Source organism: Schistocerca serialis, chromosome 1 (assembly GCF_023864345.2).
Source record: "Schistocerca serialis cubense isolate TAMUIC-IGC-003099 chromosome 1, iqSchSeri2.2, whole genome shotgun sequence".
NCBI classification, from domain to species: Eukaryota; Metazoa; Arthropoda; class Insecta; order Orthoptera; family Acrididae; genus Schistocerca; species Schistocerca serialis.
The window spans coordinates 878501349-878521557 of NC_064638.1; the positions used below are offsets into that span (position 1 = coordinate 878501349).

The following is a 20209-nucleotide window of genomic DNA, read 5'->3' on the forward strand; positions in this document are numbered from 1 at the left end:
GCTTATTGAATCTTGTACACGATTACCAGTTTTATTTAACTGCAGCACTTCAAAAAGATTTACTTGGTGTCAAATGCTCAGGTCAGCCAATTATATCTTCATTGCCTTTGTAGGCTTACTTCAGGTTTTGTAGTCAGAGAGTATAGCTTTTTATCTAAATTTCCACAGTTACTAGCTTTCATTTATTTCTTTTATGCCTATTTTAAGATGCTGTATTGAAGGAAAACCTGCCAATCTTACCTCACTAGGGAGGCTAGACTACTACCCTCATAAACCAGGATAAATCAGTGGGAATAATGAAGGAGTCAAAGTGAACACCAATATATTTCACACACTGGAAGCACCAACTTTCTCTATTGATATTGTTACAATGAGAAGCTTCATGTGGAATAAGTCAGCAATTACTCCAATAGTCAAGGTTGAAGGAAATCAGGGAGGAGGTACAGCAACTAACTGCATGCATGGTCAGGATGACTTTAAACAGAGACAGTATTGCAGTATTGAAGGTAATGGAGAAACCACCCCATTGTATTTCCCTGGTACATGCAGCCCTGCGATAGAAGTGTCATGATGGCTTTGTCTCAGTTAAAATACTCCATCAAACCTCCATGTGGTGATTGAGAGGAGAGAGACAGAAATGGAAAGTACACAGGTATTTTAGAAAGCAGTGAGATGCAGTTCCAGGAGGCATGCATTTTTGGAACAAGGATGGTAGGATCATTTATACTAGAACAGATAACAGCAGAGCAGGAGTAACAATTGTTAATGAGTAGGGAAACTGGTAACAGAGAAAAAGTTTATCTACAGCAAGCAGAAAGAATACCGATTGTGAAAGTCAGTGGATATCCAATAGATACTTCAATAATTCATACGTACACCGTAATTGTAGATTTAAATCACAGTGAAACTGAATTGTATGATGATAAGAAACTCTTAAAATATGTCAAAGAGGATGAGAATTTAATCATAATGGCAGATTAGACTGCGATCATCAGCAAAGGAAGGGAACAGAAAATAACAAGAGTGTACAGTCTCAGCAAGTAAGATGAGAGGAGAGTAAAATTAATAGACTTCTTTGTTGGGCATAGGTTAACACTTCCAGCATGGTGCCTGTATGCAACACAGGAGGGCCCACCCTCACATTCCCAATGGCGCCCATATCAAGTATGACTGAGAATCTACCATCTGCCTCAAGGTCATTTAGTGGAGAATGGAAGCTGTTTCAGCACTTGTTATAGAGGTAGTTTCTTGTTCTGTTGTCAGAGGCTGAACTTACAGGCTCTGTCAACCTAGTGGTGATTGAGAGAAGTACAAGGAGCACTTCATTTGTAGTTCTTTCATGGATGTTTACAAAGACAGAAATGCCATGAAGGAAGCTAACAAGAAATTTGGATATTTTCGATATTTTATATGGAGCACCAGGATCAGAAATAGAAGATACTGATAGAGAAGACTCATACTTTCCAGGCAAAAATACATATGATGAATCACTCACACAAGGGTTTCAGTCATCTGTGAAGCAAGTAGCTCATTCTCGTATTTTGTATTGTGAGTGATATACATGTCTTTATTTCCATTTGTGACTTCTGAATATTGATCTAAGTGCTCTTGCTCTATTCTGATAATGGTACAGACCATCAGTCATCATCTATAGTATCTAGTTGTGTGCATATCCCTAAGGACGGTGAGCAAGATTGAGAGTGTTGGTATAGCCTCTCAGTTTTCAGGTGCAGCTGAGGAGTATGATTATTTTACTCACATCTTTGATGACTGAATGATTCAACACATCAAAGGTGAAACAAATTGACATGCTGGTATGTAATAATATTTGAACCACATGAAATATTCTCAGTTACCTATATCTACTTTTTAAACATTCCTATTTTTGTAACTGCAGAGAGGAACATAACTGTACCACTCTAGGGGGAGAGCATGCAAATTTTTTTTTCAGGCTTTTCATGTGTTTCTTGTTCTAATTATATTGCCAGTTTGAATTGTACATTCTGAAATAAACTAATTTGTCTATTTACTTTTCCATTTTAAATGCTTTAAGAATCATATTCTTATCACACTTTCATATATTGCAATGATATTTAAGTAAGACCCAAAATTATGCCAATTCAAAGCCAAGTGCTGAGGAGGTCAGTATTGAGAGTGTTAATAACTGTCAATACACTTTAAAACAAAACAAAAAAAAACCTTGGAAAAAGAGGTATATATTGAAGATGCCGAGGGATCAAAGATGATATCAGATTGATTACATTTTGGTAAAACAAAGATTCAGGAATCAATAACAGCAAGAGTTACTGAAGTGCTGACATTTGTAGTGGTCATAATATGGTATTAGCAAAATGCCAGTTTAAATTCAAGAACTTATAGGAAAAGCAACCAATACCTGTAACCTAGGCAAGATGAAGGAAGTGATAAAAGTAATAATTGAACTTCCAGGAGAAAATAATGTGAAAAACTCGTAGAACAGCCTTAAGGACACATGGTACTTCTGAATGATGGAAAAATTGATTTTTTAAATACCTTTAATAAATTCTATAGCCATTACTGATTACATTGACATATACGTCACTGGGTTTAGGATGCAAAATGACTACTGTCTATTATATTTTAGAGTCCCAGTCATTTATACTGCCATGCAACCATTATTTAAATTGCAGAAAACCATTAGTATTTCACAAAATAACTGCAAAATATTTGCTTGTAGCAATTCTGTTTGTGATACATTGTGTATGTTAGTAATACAGTTGGTTTCCAGCACCTATATAGGATCATTTTTGCTCCTGTTTGTTTTTGCTCTGAGGGAATGTTCCGTTTACATACTACTGAAAGTTTGTTGCATAATTTGGGTGAAGATGTTCATTAGTGTGCAATAAATACTAGCAATGACAACCATCAGTAAATTTGATAAAAGAAAATTCTAGTCTAAATAGTTTACAAATGAAGCAGTCCATAGTACTGAGAGGAATCTGGGTGTCACTTCACTGGTTTAGTGATGCTGTTTGTTGTGGATGCCAAACCTTGTTACTACTTTGTTCCTCAGTTACTTTAAGGCAATCTGCAGCATCACATTGTTTGTATATCACCCCTTCCTTTTTCAAGGATGCTTTGATAATCAACAACTAATTACGAAATTATATTGCAGTACCTCCCAGAATTTTACACATAAAAGTGAATTAGTTGTAGAAGTGTACTGCTAGGCAAATGTAATTTCTTTCAATCAACATTTATGTAAACTTTATTTATCTGCCTAGTAAACTCATGCTACAAAAAAGGGATTTAATAGTTATTTTTGCTGAAGTCTGTTGATGTAAAAATAATTAATATACATTCTCTGAAGTAAGTTATAAATACCAAAAGGAATGACAAGAGGAAGCTTGGAGACAAAATGCAGCAATGTGTAGACTCTGTTTCAATTAAGCTCACTATATGCAGTGTTGTCCCCAGAACTGATCTTGGTGCTTTGGTTCTGAGTCAAGTGGAAGGACTGAACCAAAGAGTTCAAAGATTCTGTGACAAACTAGGCTGTGACTTCCTGGACTTGTGCTATAGGGTTGAGAAATATAGGGTCTTTCTAAATAAGTCAGGTGTGCACTACACATCAGAGGCTGCTCTCAGGTAGCTGACTGTGTGTGAGGTGCACACAATGGTTTTATAGATTAGGTGACACTCTGTCCAATCCAGACAATGATAGCCGTAGGAAACCCAGAAGTGTCAGTGTAATACTGAATGAAATGACTCCCACAGGTGAGAGTATTAAAAGCCTAATGGTAAATTGTTGAAGCATTCACAACAAAGTTGGAAGCACTCATGAAAAGCAGTGAAGCTCATATAATATTAGGTACAAAAAGCTAGTTGAAACCTGTAATTGATAGCAGTGAGATTTTTGGGGAAAATTTAAGTGTGTATTGAAAGGATAAGCAAATGGGGAAAAATGGAAATGGTTTATTTGTAACAGTAGACAAGAAACTCAAATCCAGCAAGACAGAAATTGAAGCTGCATGTGAGACTGTTTGGGCAAGACTCAGTATTGGGGTGGGCATAAAATGATAATTAGATCCATCTATCGCCAACCAGACTCATCTCCTGATGTAATCCGTTAATCATCGAACAATTAATTGGGAAAATTACAGTTTTGTTAGTGGTGGGCATGATAAGACATCCTATGAAACATTACAAAATGCCTTCTCTGAAAACTACCTAGAATAGATAGTTAGGAATCCCACTCATGATGGAAATATATTTGATCTAATAGCAACAAATAGACCTGACCTCTTTGAGGATGTCCACATCGAAACTGGTATCAGCGAACATGATGCAGTTGCGGCAACAATGATTAACAAAGTACGAAGTTTAGCTAAAACAAAGCAGAAAGATATACAGGGTGATTCAAAAAGAATACCACAACTTTAAAAATGTGTATTTAATGAAAGAAACATAATATAACCTTCTGTTATACATCATTACAAAGAGTATTTATAAAGGTTTTTTCACTCAAAAACAAGTTCAGAGATGTTCAATATGGCCCCCTCCAGACACTCGAGCAATATCAACCCGATACTCCAACTCGTTCCACACTCTCTGTAGCATATCAGGCGTAACACTTTGGATAGCTGCTGTTATTTCTCGTTTCAAATCATCAATGGTGGCTGGGAGAGGTGGCCGAAACACCATATCCTTAACGTACCCCCATAAGAAAAAATCGCAGTGGGTAAGATCAGGGCTTCTTGGAGGCCAGTGATGAAGTGCTCTGTCACGGGCTGCCTGGCGGCCGATCCATCACCTCGGGTAGTCGACGTTCAGGTTTCATAACTAACCTTTTTCGTAGGACTCTCCATACAGTTGATTGTGGAATTTGCAGCTCTCTGCTAGCTCTGCGAGTCGATTTTCCTGGGCTGCAAACAAATGCTTGCTGGATGCGTGCTACATTTTCATCACTCGTTCTTGGCCGTCCAGAACTTTTCCCTTTGCACAAACACCCATTCTCTGTAAACTGTTATACCAACGTTTAATACACCACCTATCAGGAGGTTTAACACCATACTTCATTTGAAATGCACGCTGAACAACTGTCGTTGATTCACTTCTGCCGTACTCAATAACACAAAAAGCTTTCTGTTGAGCGGTCGCCATCTTAGCATCAACTGACGCTGACGCCTAGTCAACAGCGCCTCAAGCGAACAAATGTACAACTAAATGAAACTTTATAGCTCCCTTAATTCGCCGACAGATAGTGCTTAGCTCTGCCTTTTGTCGTTGCAGAGTTTTAAATTCCTAAAGTTGTGGTATTCTTTTTGAATCACCCTGTATATGTTCAGTAAACTACATAGAAATTATTAGTGTCATATCTCAGAGAGGAAATAAAACCTTTCAGCACATGCCAGGAATATGTAGAGCAACTCTGGCTCAAGTTTAAAAGACTAGTTGACCAATCACTGAATAGATATGTGCCCAGTAGAACAGTACATAATGGGAGGGAACCTCGAGGGTATATGGTCACTGTAACAAAACGTCTAAGGAAACAGAATTACTGCATATTAGATGTAAAACAAAGTGGAGGGCTATAGATAGAGAGATACTGAATGAAACATGTTTGGCTGTCATGAAGAGCAATGCATGATGCCTTCAATGGCTATCGTAGCAGAATATTGTCAAATTACATTTTTCAAAATCCAAAGAAACGCTGTTAGTGGCACCAAAGTGAGTCGCCTACAGTGAATGAGACAGGAAATGAAATCATGGGTAGTGAAGCAAAAGCTGAAATGCTTAACTCAATTTTCAAATGTTCCTTTACAAAGAAAAACCCAGGATAACAGCACCAATTTAATCCTCGTACCACTGAAAAGATGAATGAAATAAGGATTAGTGTGAGAAACAGATGTGTTGAGAAACAGTTGACATTGTTAAAATTGAACAAATGTCCATGCCCTGATGAAATTCATGTGAATTTGTGGCTGAGTTAGCCCCTCTTCCTAACTACAATCTGTTGTAGATCCCTCAAACAAAAAACTGTGCCCAATTCTTGGAAAAAGGTACAGGTTACACCCGTCTACAAGAAGGGTAGTAGAAGTTATCCACAAAAGTACCATCCAATACCCTTAACATTGATTTGTTGTAGAATCTTAGAACAAATTCTGAGCTCAAACATAATGAGGTATCTTGAACAGAATGACCTCCTCAATGCCAACCAGCATCAACTTTGAAAACATCAATCATGTGAAGCCCAACTTGCACTTTTCTCATGTGACATACTGAAAGCTTTGGATCAAAGCAACCAGATAGACAAAGTGTTCCTTGATTTCTGAAAAGTATTTGACTCAGTGCCACACCTATGCTTATTGTCAAACATGTGATCATTAAGTGCAATTTTTGACTGGATTGAGGACATTTTGGTAGGGAGGATGCAGCATGTTATATTGGAGACAGAGCCATTGTCAGATGTACAAGTAACTTCAGGTGTGTCCCAAAAAAGTGTGCTTGGACCCATTCTGTTCATGTTGTATATTAATGACCTTGCTGACAATATTAATAGTAATATAATGCTCTTTGCAGATGATGCCGTTATCTATAATGAAGTACTATTTGAGAGAAGGTGCATAAATATTAAGACAGATCTTTATAAGATTTCAACATGGTGCAAAGATTGGCAACTTGCTGTAAATGTTCGTATGAAATGGGATGATCACTTGGGTTCAGTAGCGAGTAAAGCAGGTGGTAGACCATGGTTTATTGGTAGAATATTGGGGAAGTGCAATCAGTCTGCAAAAGATATTGCTTACAAATCACTCATGCGTCCCATCCTAGAATATTGCTCAAGTGTGTGGGACCCGTACCAGATGGGACTAACAGAAGATACTGAAAATATACAGAGAAGGGCATCACAAATGGTCACAGGTTTGTTTAATCCATGGGGGAGAATCACAGAGATACTGAAGAGATACTGGCAGACTCTTGAAGACAGATGTAAACTATCCCAAGAAACTCTATTAATGAGGTTTCAAGAACCAGCTTTAAATTATTACTCTAGGGATGTACTACTAAACCTCACGTGTTGCTCACACAGGGATCATAGGGTGAGATTACAACAATTACTGCAAGCACAGAGGCATTCCAACAATCATTCTTCCCATGCTTCTTACAAGAATGGAATAGGGAGAACCCTAATAATTGGTACAGTGGGATGTACCCTCTGCCCTTCATCTCATGGTGATTTGCAGAGTATAGAGTATGAGTATAGATGTCGATGTGGATGCTCCAGTAATGTTTTGAGGCACAATGTAGTATGACTCAAATCTTAATTCGCTATTTCTCACACGTTGTGCATATCGGAATTTAGGTATACATACCTCCTTGGTTCACAAAGCAATGAACTAATTTTTTCTTGTAACTTACAATAGCCTATACCTATCTAGTAAACCTAAACTTTATTGCAGGTTCAATTAAATAATAGAGAAATAAAAAGTTTTCTAAAAATTAAAATATAAGACACAATAATTTTTATTCTTATTGATATAGTTAATGTGCAGAATTATTAAATAGATCTAGTATCTCAGCCAATAAATCATACATATTTGGTAAATATTTGGTCTCCTTCATGTCTGGATTGTGAGACTGAATGATACCTAAATTTGAATAAGAATTTTATAAAATTTAGTGCATCACTTTTTAATTATTGTTTTTTATAAGCTTCAGTGCAGTCTAAATTGTTCAAAATACATGAAAATTGTTTAGAAAGTGTTCTGTGTTAACTAGGATAAACTACAAAACTGTAAAACTTACACAAAATACCTAGATAGTCCATGAAAGAAGTAGGTGCTGTTTTCATGCAATATGGAACCAAAAAAGTACTCTGTGTCCTTAAAATAAATGTACTTAATGTAGAAGAAAAAGTATTAGGATTGAAAAAGGCAGCCATGGAAAACAGATCAAATTGCAATATCAATAACAAAATGGCTAAAACATATTCTTGTTATGGTGTTCAGTATGAAGACTGCTTTGATGTAGTTCTCCATGGTAATAAGTCTCCTCATCCAGTCGAACCTGTTTGCTGTAGTCAAGCCTTGGTCTCACTCTACAACTTATACTCCTCCTCCCACTAACCTCCATTACAAACTGACCATTCCTTGATGCCCCAGGAAATGTGATATTAATGATCCCTTCAGTAGTCAAGTTGTACCATAAATTTGTTTTCTTCTAACTTTGGTTCAGTACCTCTTCTTCAGTTATCCAATCAACCATCTACTGTTCAGGATTTTTTTTTTTTGTTTTTGTTTTTCTTTTTTGTTTTTTTAGAATCACATTTCAAAGTTTCTATTCCCTTCTTCCCTGCACTGTTTATTGTCCATATTCTACTTCCTTACAAGACTACATTCCATGAAAATATCTACCAACACTTGAATTTATATCTGATGTTAAAATACTTCTCTTTTCCAGGAGAGCAAGTCTACAGTTTATATCCTCTCTACTTCAGCCTTTGTCAGTTATTCTGATCCCCAAAAAGCAAAACTCATCCACTAGGTACTTTTAATGTCTGAATTCCTAATCTAATTGCTCTCCACAGTTTTGGAACAAGAAGATTAGCATGTTCCAAAAGTTAGGAATTATGTGCGTTTTCTACTCATCTGCAAATGCTCGATTCATTACCGAATTTTATAAAAATACATGAAATGCTGTAGGTCAAACTAAACTTAAGATCCAAAAATTCTTGGGTAGCCACCATTGCACTCCAATATTGTTCAGTTACAAATCATGGAAGCTTTTGTTCCAGTTTTCAGATCGCAGTAGTTGCAAAGCATTTGCAATTGATGTGCATAGCAACCATGGGTTTCCTAGAAACACCGTTGTCATTAGTTGCTCTGCAACTACTAGAATCTGAAGACATCCAATATCTGTATAAAACTAGTTATCAGTATTTAAAAAAGGTATGACTTATGTTATAAAAAAAGACATTTCAAGCAGAAACTCTTGAAGTTCTCCAGTTTCCTGTGTGCATAACAACAGAAGCACTGGACTCTCCTTGACATGAGTTTTACTACCTAGTCATGTAAGAATGAAAGTCACAAGGTGACTAACATAATGAGTTAACATGTCTTAAGAATTTCTTGGTTGAGAAGGATTTAGTACTAAAAGAAAATAATTACTAGAGCAGTGGATGGACAGTAAATAATCTGAAGGAAACACACAAACACAAACCCATGCACACACTAGACAAACAGTATATTCCCTAGGTTTACATATTTTGTTAATGTTTTAAATCAGACTAATACAAATATCTATGGCTACACAATATACAGAGGCTACTGGAAGTAATTTGTAGTGAGCTTAAAGGTCATTTATCAGTTGGTGACAAGAACAGAAACATTGTAGAGGCTCTAGCAAATATACATTTGTAATATGCTGAGTGCTATTTGTTGTTCCTCTAAGGATTGTTTATAACATTATTTGCTATTACAAATCACAGTCATGGGGAGTCCTTGAGAACCTCATTTATTCCAGATGATGAAACTGCCAGACAGTGGCCAGTAAAATCTGATCCACTACAGTTGAGAATTTTACTGTCAAATTCTAACATCTTATCTGGCAAATGCATTTGCCATAATGAATTGAATTGTATCTGCACATATCAAATCTCTAACAGCAATTTCTTGGTCATGTTTCCTAATCACACTCACCTCCCGGGAAGCTGCACTGGTCAGCCACTGACGGAGCAGCTGCTGTTTCTCCTGCCAACTCTCTTGCTGCATTCACAGACATAAACCCACAATACAACTAATTAATAGCAGGAATTATCAATGCTAATGAAGCATTTCTAATCTGCATGTCTGGCTTTGCCCTCTAGCAAAACTCAGCATAAGATACATATCAAATGAATTATGTTTACCATCTCAATGACCCTTTAGCATTATTGAAATTTGTGGAAAATCAAATGGGAAAATTCAGCCAAACTTCTGATATTTGTTTCTGGTGCCGTGCATAAATGTGCATGTTAAGTTGTCTGCAACGGTCAAAACAATTATATCAGACAAATGATCAAACATTATGGAAATCTAAGTTTTTTATTTCATACTGATATATAAACACAGATGATGTGACTTACTGAACGAAAGTGCTGGCAGGTCGATAGACACACAAACAAACACAAACATACACATTAATTTCAAGCTTTCGCAACAAACTGTTGCCTCATCAGGAAAGAGGGAAGGAGAGGGAAAGACGAAAGGATGTGGGTTTTAAGGGAGAGGGTAAGGAGTCATTCCAATTCCTTACCCTCTCCCTTAAAACCCACATCCTTTCGTCTTTCCCTCTCCTTCCCTCTTTCCTGATGAGGCAACAGTTTGTTGCGAAAGCTTGAATTTCATGTGTATGTTTGTGTGTCTATCGACCTGCCAGCACTTTCGTTCAGTAAGTCACATCATCTGTGTTTTTATATATATATATATATATATATATATATATATATATATATATATATATATGTGTGTGTGTGTGTGTGTGTGTGTGTGTGTGTGTGTGTGTGTGGCAAAACACATTTGTTGACAAATGCATGAAGCTTGAGCTGATATCTGTCTGTATTGCTGTTAGTAGTGCCCAATGCAGCTAAGTTCCTTTCTTCCATTTATTCTGATGGTCTTTGAGAAATATGTAACATTTGTCTCTGGGAGTGGTTGCTTGGGGATGACCTTGTCTTAATTACTTTGACTATTTCCCATTTTTAAGTAATTTCATAGGGTTCTCCAACAGTATTTGTTATGTAATGCCATGACTAAATGGATTCTACTGCACCAGTGGACTGAAACACCAGCGATCCTAGCAAATTATATTTTTGGACATCACAACACTCTAATTCATATGAAAATTAACATTAATGCAGTATACTGATAACTATTCAAGTGTCTGAAGTGAGTACAAGAGCCCTTCCCTACTTCCTGTTGTAATGGTGAGTGTGCTTTAGACACATATTCTCTCAATGTGTATCACAATGTACTGATTGATCCTTTAATTGCTACGAGCAGCAGAGTATCTTTCAACAATGAAGGAAAAGATGGATTGCTGCTTACCTAAAAGAAGACATGCTAAGTTGCAGCAGGCACAATTAAAAGACACTTACACAAAGCTTTCGGCCACAGTCCTCATCAGAAAAAGAGAAACAGAGAAACACACACCATTCAAACACACAAGCAAGCATAACTCTCACACACATGACCACCAGCACTGGTAGCTCAAGCCAGAATGCGACTATCATGTGGGATGGCAGCAGTGATCTGGAGGGGGTGGGGAAGGGTAAGGGATAGTAGTATATGGGTGGGGGGACAGAGTGTGCAAGGACTAGAATGCCAACAGGTACAGCATCAGAAAGTTGTGGGGCAGGGAGGTGAGGGGAAAAAGGAGCAAAAAGGACAGGAGCTGGGAAAGAAGGGCTGGTGCATTCACAGAGGGCAGCAAACAAAGAGGCTGGGAGACAAGAATGGGGAGGTGATGATAGGACAGAGGTAGAAACGGTTGGGTAGAAGGTGTGGGGAAAGCATGTTACCATAGTTTAGGCCAGGATAATTACAGTAACAGAGAATGTGTTGTAAGGATAACTCCTGTCTGAGCAGTTCAGAAAAGCTGGTGGTGGAGTGGAGGATCCAGATGGTTTGGGTAGTGAAGCAGCCACTGAAATCAAGCATTTTATGAACAGCTGTATGTTGTGCCACAGGGTGGTCTACTTTGCTCTTCGCCATGGTTCGGTGGTGGTCATTCATCCTGGTGGACAGCTGGTTGGTAGTTGTACCAAAATAAAAAGCTGCACAATGATTGCAGCAGAGCTGGTAAATAACATGGCTGCTTTCACAGGTGGCCCTGCCCCTGATGGGGTAGGATAAACCTGTTTCAGGACTAGAATAGGAAGTGCTGGGTGGATGGAGGGCATGTTTTGCGCCTGGATCTCCCACTGGGATATGATCCTTGTGGCAAGGAACTGGGATTGGGAGTGGCATAGTGATGGACTAGGATGTTATGGAGGTTGGGTGGGCAACGAAACACCGCTTTAGGAGGAGTAGGAAGGATCTGGAATAGGATATCCCTCATTTCAGGGCATAATGATAGGTAATCAAAGTCCTGGAGAAGTATGTGGTTCAGTTGTTGGCAGTCCAGCATGGTACTGGGTGACGAAGATGGCCAGTTCTTGGAGGTGGTGGGAGGGTTGGGGATTTGAGGGGAGATGACACAGGAGATCTGTTTGTGGACTAGGTTTGGCAGACAGTACCTTTCTGTGAAGGCCTTGGTGAGATGATCAGCATACTAAGCAAGACAGTTCTTCTCACTGCCAGACTGCATGGAAGGGACTTTTGGTGTCAAAATGCAGGTACTGTTGGTGGTCAGTGGGTTTAATGTGGGCAGAAGTGAAGATGAAGCCATCAGAGAGGATGAGTTCAATATCTAGGAAGGTGGCACACTGGGTTGAGGAGTACCAGGTGAAGTGGATGGGAGAGAAGGGCTTGAGGATGTGAAGGAATGAAGATAGGATGTCTTTGCTCTGAATCAAGATCACGAAGGTATCATCAATTAACCTGAACCAGACTAAGGGTTGGAGTTTTGGGGGGCTAGGAAGGTCTCCTATAGATGGCCCTTGAACAGGTTTTCATAGGAGGGTGCCATGCAGGTGCCCATGGCTGTGCTGCAGATTCGTCTGTATACCTTTCCTTCAAAGGAGTAGTTGTAGGTTAAGATATGCTGAGAATTATCGCACAATCAGCTTAATAGCTCATGCATCAAAGTTGCTGACAAGGATAATATACAGAATAATGGAAAATAAAATTGGGGGTGTGTTAGATGATGGTTAGTTTGGCTTTGGGGGATGTAAAGGCACTAGAGACACATTTCTGATGTTGTGGTTGATAATGGAAACAAGGCTAATGAAAAATCAAGGTACATTCATAGGATTTGTCAACCTGGAAAAAGTGGTTGACAATGTAAAATGGTGCAAGATGTTCGAAATTCTGAGAAAAGTGGGGTGTAAGCTATAGAGAGAGTAGGGTAATATACAATATGTACAAGAGCCCAGAGGGACTAGTAAGAGCGGATGACCAAGAACGAAGTGCTTGGATTAAAAAAGGATGTAATACAGGGATATAGTCTTTCACCCCTACTGTTCATCCTGAGCATCAAGGAAGCAATGATGGAAATAACAGAAAGGTTCAGGAGTGGAATTAAAATTCAAGACGAAAGGATACCAATGATACAATTCACTGATGATATTGCTATCCTCAGTGAAAGTGAAGAAGAATTACATGGTCTGCTGAATGGAATTAACAGTCTAATGAGTACAGAATGTGGATTGAGTGTAAACCAAAGAAAGACGAAAATAATGAGAAGTAGAAGAAACGAGAACAGTGAGAAACTTAACACCAGGCTTGATGATCACAAAATATATGAAGATAAGGAATTCTACTATCTAGGCAGTAAAATAACCAATGATGTACAGGGCAAGAAAGACATTAAAAGCAGACTAGTACTGGCAAAAAGGGCAGTCCTGGCCAAGAGAAGCCTACTAGTATCAAACATAGGCCTTAATCTGAGGAAGAAATTTCTGGGAATGCACATCTGGTGCACAGCATTGTAAGGTAGTGAAAAATGGACTGTGGGAAAACTGGATAGAAGAGAATTGAAGCATCTGAGCTGAGGTGCTATAGACAAATGTTGAAAATTAAGTGGACTGATAAGGTTAGGAATGAATATGTTCTACACAGAATCAGAGAAGAAAGCAATATGCGGAAAACACCGACAGGAACAGGATTATAGGATATCTGTTACGACATGAGAGGTTGGCAAAGGAGGGGAATTTTTGGTGGCGGGCTGCATCAAACCAGTTAGAAGACTGGTCACTAAAATAATATATATGTATACTTTCTTCTGTGTAAAGATTGGTATTCTGAGGAAAGGACCTGAGGAAGGATGGTGAGGCTAAGTTGGAGGTAAGGAATTCCTGGAAGGTGACCAGTGGCTGGTTAGATTTTTTTTTTTGAGGGGGGGGGGGGGGGGGGGGGGAAGATCATGGTTGGATTGTGGTATGAAATTGAAATGGGAGACCCGGGGTTCAATGTTTGAATTAGGTTGGTTTTGATTGGAAGGATTGGCGGCATATAAGTGCTTCCATTGCACAGACTGGGAGAAGGAAAGTGGATCTCTGACAAGTCCAGCATGGTTAAATTCGGTGTAGGGCTAAAGTTTATCCTATGCCATCAGGGGCTGGGCCATCTGTGAAGCAGCCTTGTCATTTATCACCTGTGCTGCAACCTCTGCACAGCTTTTTATATTGGTGTGACAACCAACTGGCTGTCTACCAGGATGAATGGCCACCGCCAAGCTACGGCTGAGAGCAAAGTAGGCCATCATGTGGCATAACATGCAGCTACATAAACATCCTCGATTTCAATGGGTGCTTCACAACCCAAGCCATCAGGTCCCTCCCTTCCATCGCCAGTTTTTCTGAACTGCCTATATGAGAGTTATTTTTACAGCACATTCTCTGTTCCTGTAATTATTCTGGTCTCAACCTACAGTAACCTACTGTTCCCACATGTCTGTGCCTGTTGGCATTCTAGCCCCTGCACACACTGCCAGACAGTGTTCCTCTGTAATAAATTTAAGACTTAAAATTTGAAAAAAATGACACTATAAGTGCCATGATAAGGAATTCTGAAGTTTTGCATAAAATGAGATCTAGATGCCAAACCCAACAACAAATAAAAGGCTCCAACTGCCACAAATAAAAAAATAGCACCAAATGCAATCAATCAACAGATGGCACACAGTTTTAACAGTCATTGCAGCAACATGTAGAAGGCACTGGGTTCATACGATTATTCCTCAGGGTTAGATAAAACGACAGAGGCAGCAAATGTTTATAACAGTTTGACTGGAAAGAAATGACATTTTTAAAAAAGAAGATGTTGCGGCTGCAATCAGGAAAAGCTGAAAAATGGAGGGAATGAGTACATAGGTTCAGCAATAAACATATTCCTGAAAAAGCTCATCCAGCACAGGATGAAAGTCTTATTACCGATTGATAACTACACCGTACCTTGACAGAATGTTTCTTTTTGTTCTTTTTGCATGAAAGAAACAATGAAGTCTAACTAAATCATGCTGATTTTGATGAAAGAAAAACATAAAAAGAGTATCATGAGGTATAGTGCACAGAGTTTTCCTTGCTTTCAGAGTCAGTGTGCATGAAAGTATAAATGCAAGAACCTCAGCTATGAACACATTCAGTCTTTTTGAAGACGTTTATGCCCTGTAAGATATTTAAAGATAAGAGAGTTACTTGATGGTGTTGATGCAAATACTGCACGTTAAAAGAAGACCTCATCGTTCCTCTAATGATCCATCACAGAGCAGGAGACAATCACCTGTTCATTACATTGTTCCATTTACAGAGGAATGTCTTTGGTGCTCATTTACAGAGGAATGTTTGCTGAAATATCTTCATTAACTCAGAAGAAAATCCAGGTACTATCTAACGTCTTACCACTTACAAGAAGACCAGGTGTTACAAAACACAACTCCGAAAATTCAGTGTCGAAACGGAAAATCAAGTGATACGGCATACACGGTCTTTTCAATGAGAGTGAATCACTATAGCAGGCACACTTCCAAAGTACAGTGGCTACAGGTGGACAGACAGAAGTCTTGTGCACTTAAACCAGCATAAGCTTAATTGAAATTGATGCCTGGGAAGTTACTGCTATTTTGAGAAAATGTATGCAACTGCAGGACATCAAGAAAATGCAACTCCCTGCCCTGGATGTTACATGCCACATCTCTGAAGAAAAGAAGGAAGACCTCACAGAAATAATGCAGTACCTGACAAATAATGACAACAAACAGTTTTATAAAAGTACTACAGAATGAACTTTGGGAGTATGAACAAAAAACATACTTGTTTCATTCATTTGTCCTCTTTACTATCTTTTTGGTGGGTACTGAACTATGGCATTTAGAGGTCTTCATCGCATTTCCACTTTCAGGAAATTTTCCTGAAATTCATGTTTTGATGCTTAGAGCCTTTTTTATTTCAAGTCTTCAGTTAACAGACGTGGACTAGTCAGCATTTCTGTCAGTTACTGCAGAGGACTCCCACTGCAGCTCAGGTGCAGACATCAGTAACAAGACAAACTGTCACAATATGACAGGATTCAATGTTCAACTGTCAATAACTGGCTGCGTACAGAAGTGAATGCGTGTTATTGCCTAGAATGGTGCAGACAATGCAATTTTTGTTCCGTGGAGCAGTGGAAGAATGTTTACAGACAGAGTCACAGTACATAGTGGGTCACTAAGATGGATGTTTGTGGTTCTGGTAAATTCCTGGTGAATAGTATTGTAGTAATTAAGTAGTGATGGTGTGATGATTTTATCACAGTATGATAATACTCCTGTCTACAAATCAAGCACTAGTACAAAGTAAGAATGGATGTATAAACTATTTTCTGTAATGGTTTATCCATAACCTCAACCAAACCTTGATGCACTACAGCTTTGATTGTGTGTGAAATCAATTTTTCACCATCCATCTGGAAGAATTGTAGTAAATTCTTTATGTGCACCACAGCATTGCAGAAAGCTTATTCTGTAAATAAAAACTAACAGGCTATTTGTTACATGATTGATATTTGTTGGAATGGGCACCAGTGCCTGTGCAGTCTTGTGGGCACATAGTGGGGCTTACCAGAATCTTGTGTCATTCATCCTGATATGAGTGTCAGATAATTCACCTGTATTCAAATTCAGATTAGGTGACGTAATGAATAATTTCAAAGAAGAGGTGTGCAATTTGTAACACTCATTTTGCTGGAATGAATGGAATGCATAAGTACTTACTAAATTCTAATTAGATTTTCTGCATCAAGGGCATTCATAGAAATTTTAAGAACATGTAATTACACAGAAGTAGAGATGACAGACATACAACTTTAAGAACATGGTTTAATTTCCAGTTTTTGATAACTTTCAAAAACCTGTCACTAGGAGAAAGGTAAACATCTCAAACAAGAAAAGGAAACTAAATGTTTCAGCATCGTAAGGAATAAAAAGTTGTTCCATGCCCTGGAGCAACACAAGATATAGGAAACATTTGAAAGTGACAAGTTCTACACCAAATAAAGCAACAGTCATGGAGTTCAACTACATCCATTATGGATAAAATACATTCAAATTCAATTTTTTTTAATGTTCCAGAGTGAGTCATCTTCCAGTGAAATGTGCCTGCAAATCATGTCTGTTATTTCTCCTGTTACCAATTTTATCTGTTCTCCTGATTTGGGAATTTTTGGAAATTCTGAAATCATGAGATTCTACTGTATGTTTAAATCTGACGACCACTCCCTGTCGAATTTACTTATGTTTCAGTAAATGGTTAAGAGCATGTTCCTCCTTTGCCACAAATATTCTAATTTATATTTCTAACTTCCTTCTGATTGAAACAATATTATGAAAAGGAAAGTGTGTACTCACCATATAGTGGAAATACTGAGTTGCAGATGGGCACAACAAAAAGATAGTCTTTTTGTTGTGCCTACCTGTGACTCAGCATCTCTGCTATGTGGTGAATAGCAACTTTCCTTTTATAATATTGTTACATTCCATCCTGGATTTTCCACTGTTTGATCTTTGTCCTTCTGAATGACTCACATATGCCTACAGATACATGGTAAAATTCTGCCCTACATGGGAAAATCAAGTCCAGTCATTTTCCATGTCATTCTCTCTCTATGACATCATTACATGGGTATACACAATTTCATAACCGATAAATTCTTCACATTACATGTTTTTACACTCCCTCTTTTTGTGCCTTGTTGAAGCAACATCTTCACTCATGGTCTTGAACATTTTATCAATATATTTCTGTTTCTATTACTCACATTACTGGGGAACCTAATAAACAAGAGCAGGTTGTTTTTGTAACTGGATTATAAACTCTAAATACAGGAAAACAAAATAAGGAAATTTACCTACACAGTATTGTTAACTGTAAGAAGTTTCTACATCTAGGTACACAAATGAGTGAAGGAAAACAGGGGGAATGAAGTACTAGGTACAAAAATGGGTGTATTACCAACATATACAGACAAAAAACTATATTTTGTATTAAAAATTTATGAATCTCATACAAACATACATCATTTATAGAAGGTGTTGCTAAGAGTAATAAAAATAAGTCCACTGCAAAAATACAGGGTATTTAAAATTAAATACAAAGTTGTTTGTATAAATCTCAGTAAAGAGAAAGAAATACAATTACTGATTTTTTTACTCAGTATTCACTATTCCTGCAGTCTACATACATGGAGTTTGCACATGTACTTCATATACCTCACACAGCCAGAAGCATGTATCGTGTGCAAAGGGCAATCTTAACTAGCACCTTTAAAGTTGGTACAGGCTTAGAGTGTACAGAAAAGCACCCATGTAACTAATCACAAACCTTATGAATAAAACTTCTGTTTGACAGTATAAAACAAATCATACATTCTATGAATGCAAAAGCAGTGAGTATATTCATATGCAAAAGCTTTTATCTCTGATTCTAACTTGGAAAATGTCTTTTTACAATTACATGTACGACTGTTTACTCCAGGTGTATAGGGGGAAGGTTATTTCTGTCCCTGTCTCCATTTCAACTTTAACAGTGCTGTATTATACACTTATCTAAAACATGGCAAACAAAATATGATTGAAAATTTAGTAGTCACTAAACAAAGTGATTGCAATGGAGCATAATCATAAACAAATAGAAACAAAGTGCTTAATCAAAAACAAATCTATGAAACATGCAGCATCAAAACAATGGCAGTAAGTCTTTGACCAGTCTGCTTTTTGCACTACAGGGTAATGTAAACAGAGTTTGACAAGCCACTCCCCGTTATTGAACAATTGTGGTTTTTTAAAATTATTTGTTAACTGATTTTGTTTCCACTCAAGTGTTAAACAACATTCAAGTCCTGGAGGTAGAGTTTGAGATGCAAGTTCTACAATTTTCCTTTGCAGGTGAAACATGATGATAAACTGAAATATGAAGGTACCGTTTCTTAATACCAGTGTTACAATACATAGGAAACAAGTATGAGGAATACAAATCTGTGTAGTGGAGGATGCCAAAACAATGTAAAAAGAGTGTAATTCTGAGCTATTAAAACTGAAAACCAAAATCCAACAAATATAAAGTTACTGGGACATGTTACTAAAGAGTGTGACACTGGAAAACCAGGGCTTAATGCTCGTATTTCTTTCATTAAGAAAGAAGAACTGTTACTGCACCTTAATGGAAAACCAAATCATTGATGCATCTGGAAGTAAATTAGATTTAGAATGAGTTAGGGATAGATGATCACTGTTGCACAACATCAACAGCTGATTTCCAAGATCAACAGTGGGATATCATTAAAGGCTTTGGACAATCAAATGTTGCAAGGTATAACAGAAATACGGAAAATTCCATGATAATTGTACATCAGTGATAAGGTCCTAAAAGAAAAATGACTATCAAGAGCTATTAAAGCCAATGGTGAAACTGATGGGTCAAGCACAAATTAAGAAGAGCAACATAACTATTCAGTGCCAAAATTGGGAAAGCTATCATAAATATGAAGTGATCTATTACCTAAGGCCAGAATTTCATACAAGTAGCAACAAAGGAATGCAAGGAATAGACTAGCATAGACAAAGCAAATTTTCTAGAACAAATTTAGTCAAACTGTGGAATAATTTTTTAAATATGTGTTTGGAACATAGCACTGCTTGAAAGTGAAAAGTGAATTGAGAAAACTAGGGACACTTGAAACATAGTGAATATTGGAAATTAAGTGGAGAGATGAATTAAGAAGTTTTAGACACATTTGGTAAAGCAAAAAATGTTTAAAAAGACCCACACCAATAAGTGGAAAATTTTGTGAAACATATGCTTAACAGTCCAGGCTTGACAATTAAACAAAAGAGGGACCAAAATAGGCCTATAGGAGATGCCACAGAATGGTATTCATTCGACAAATTACAGAGTGTATAACTTACTTCCTGATGAAAATGTGGCACAAAATTGAAAGAAACTAATGCACAACTTTGAAATTCTAAAACTTTATATCAGCTGAGATATTGAACCAACTATCATTTATTGTTCTTTTTTCATTTTCTAGAACACAGCTACAGGTTTTTTTTTTTT

The 20209-nt window shown here is 37.6% G+C and overlaps 1 protein-coding gene across 1 annotated transcript in view; it reads right to left on the minus strand.

Annotated features, from left to right (window-relative positions):
- The window catches only part of LOC126443572 (uncharacterized), a 106175-nt gene that overhangs the window by 12877 nt on the left and 73089 nt on the right, over positions 1 to 20209 (minus strand). Inside the window, exon 14 of the mRNA XM_050090958.1 lies at positions 9681 to 9746. Coding sequence (XP_049946915.1) covers positions 9681 to 9746 — 66 coding nt within the window. The remainder of the gene's footprint in view (positions 1 to 9680; positions 9747 to 20209) is intronic.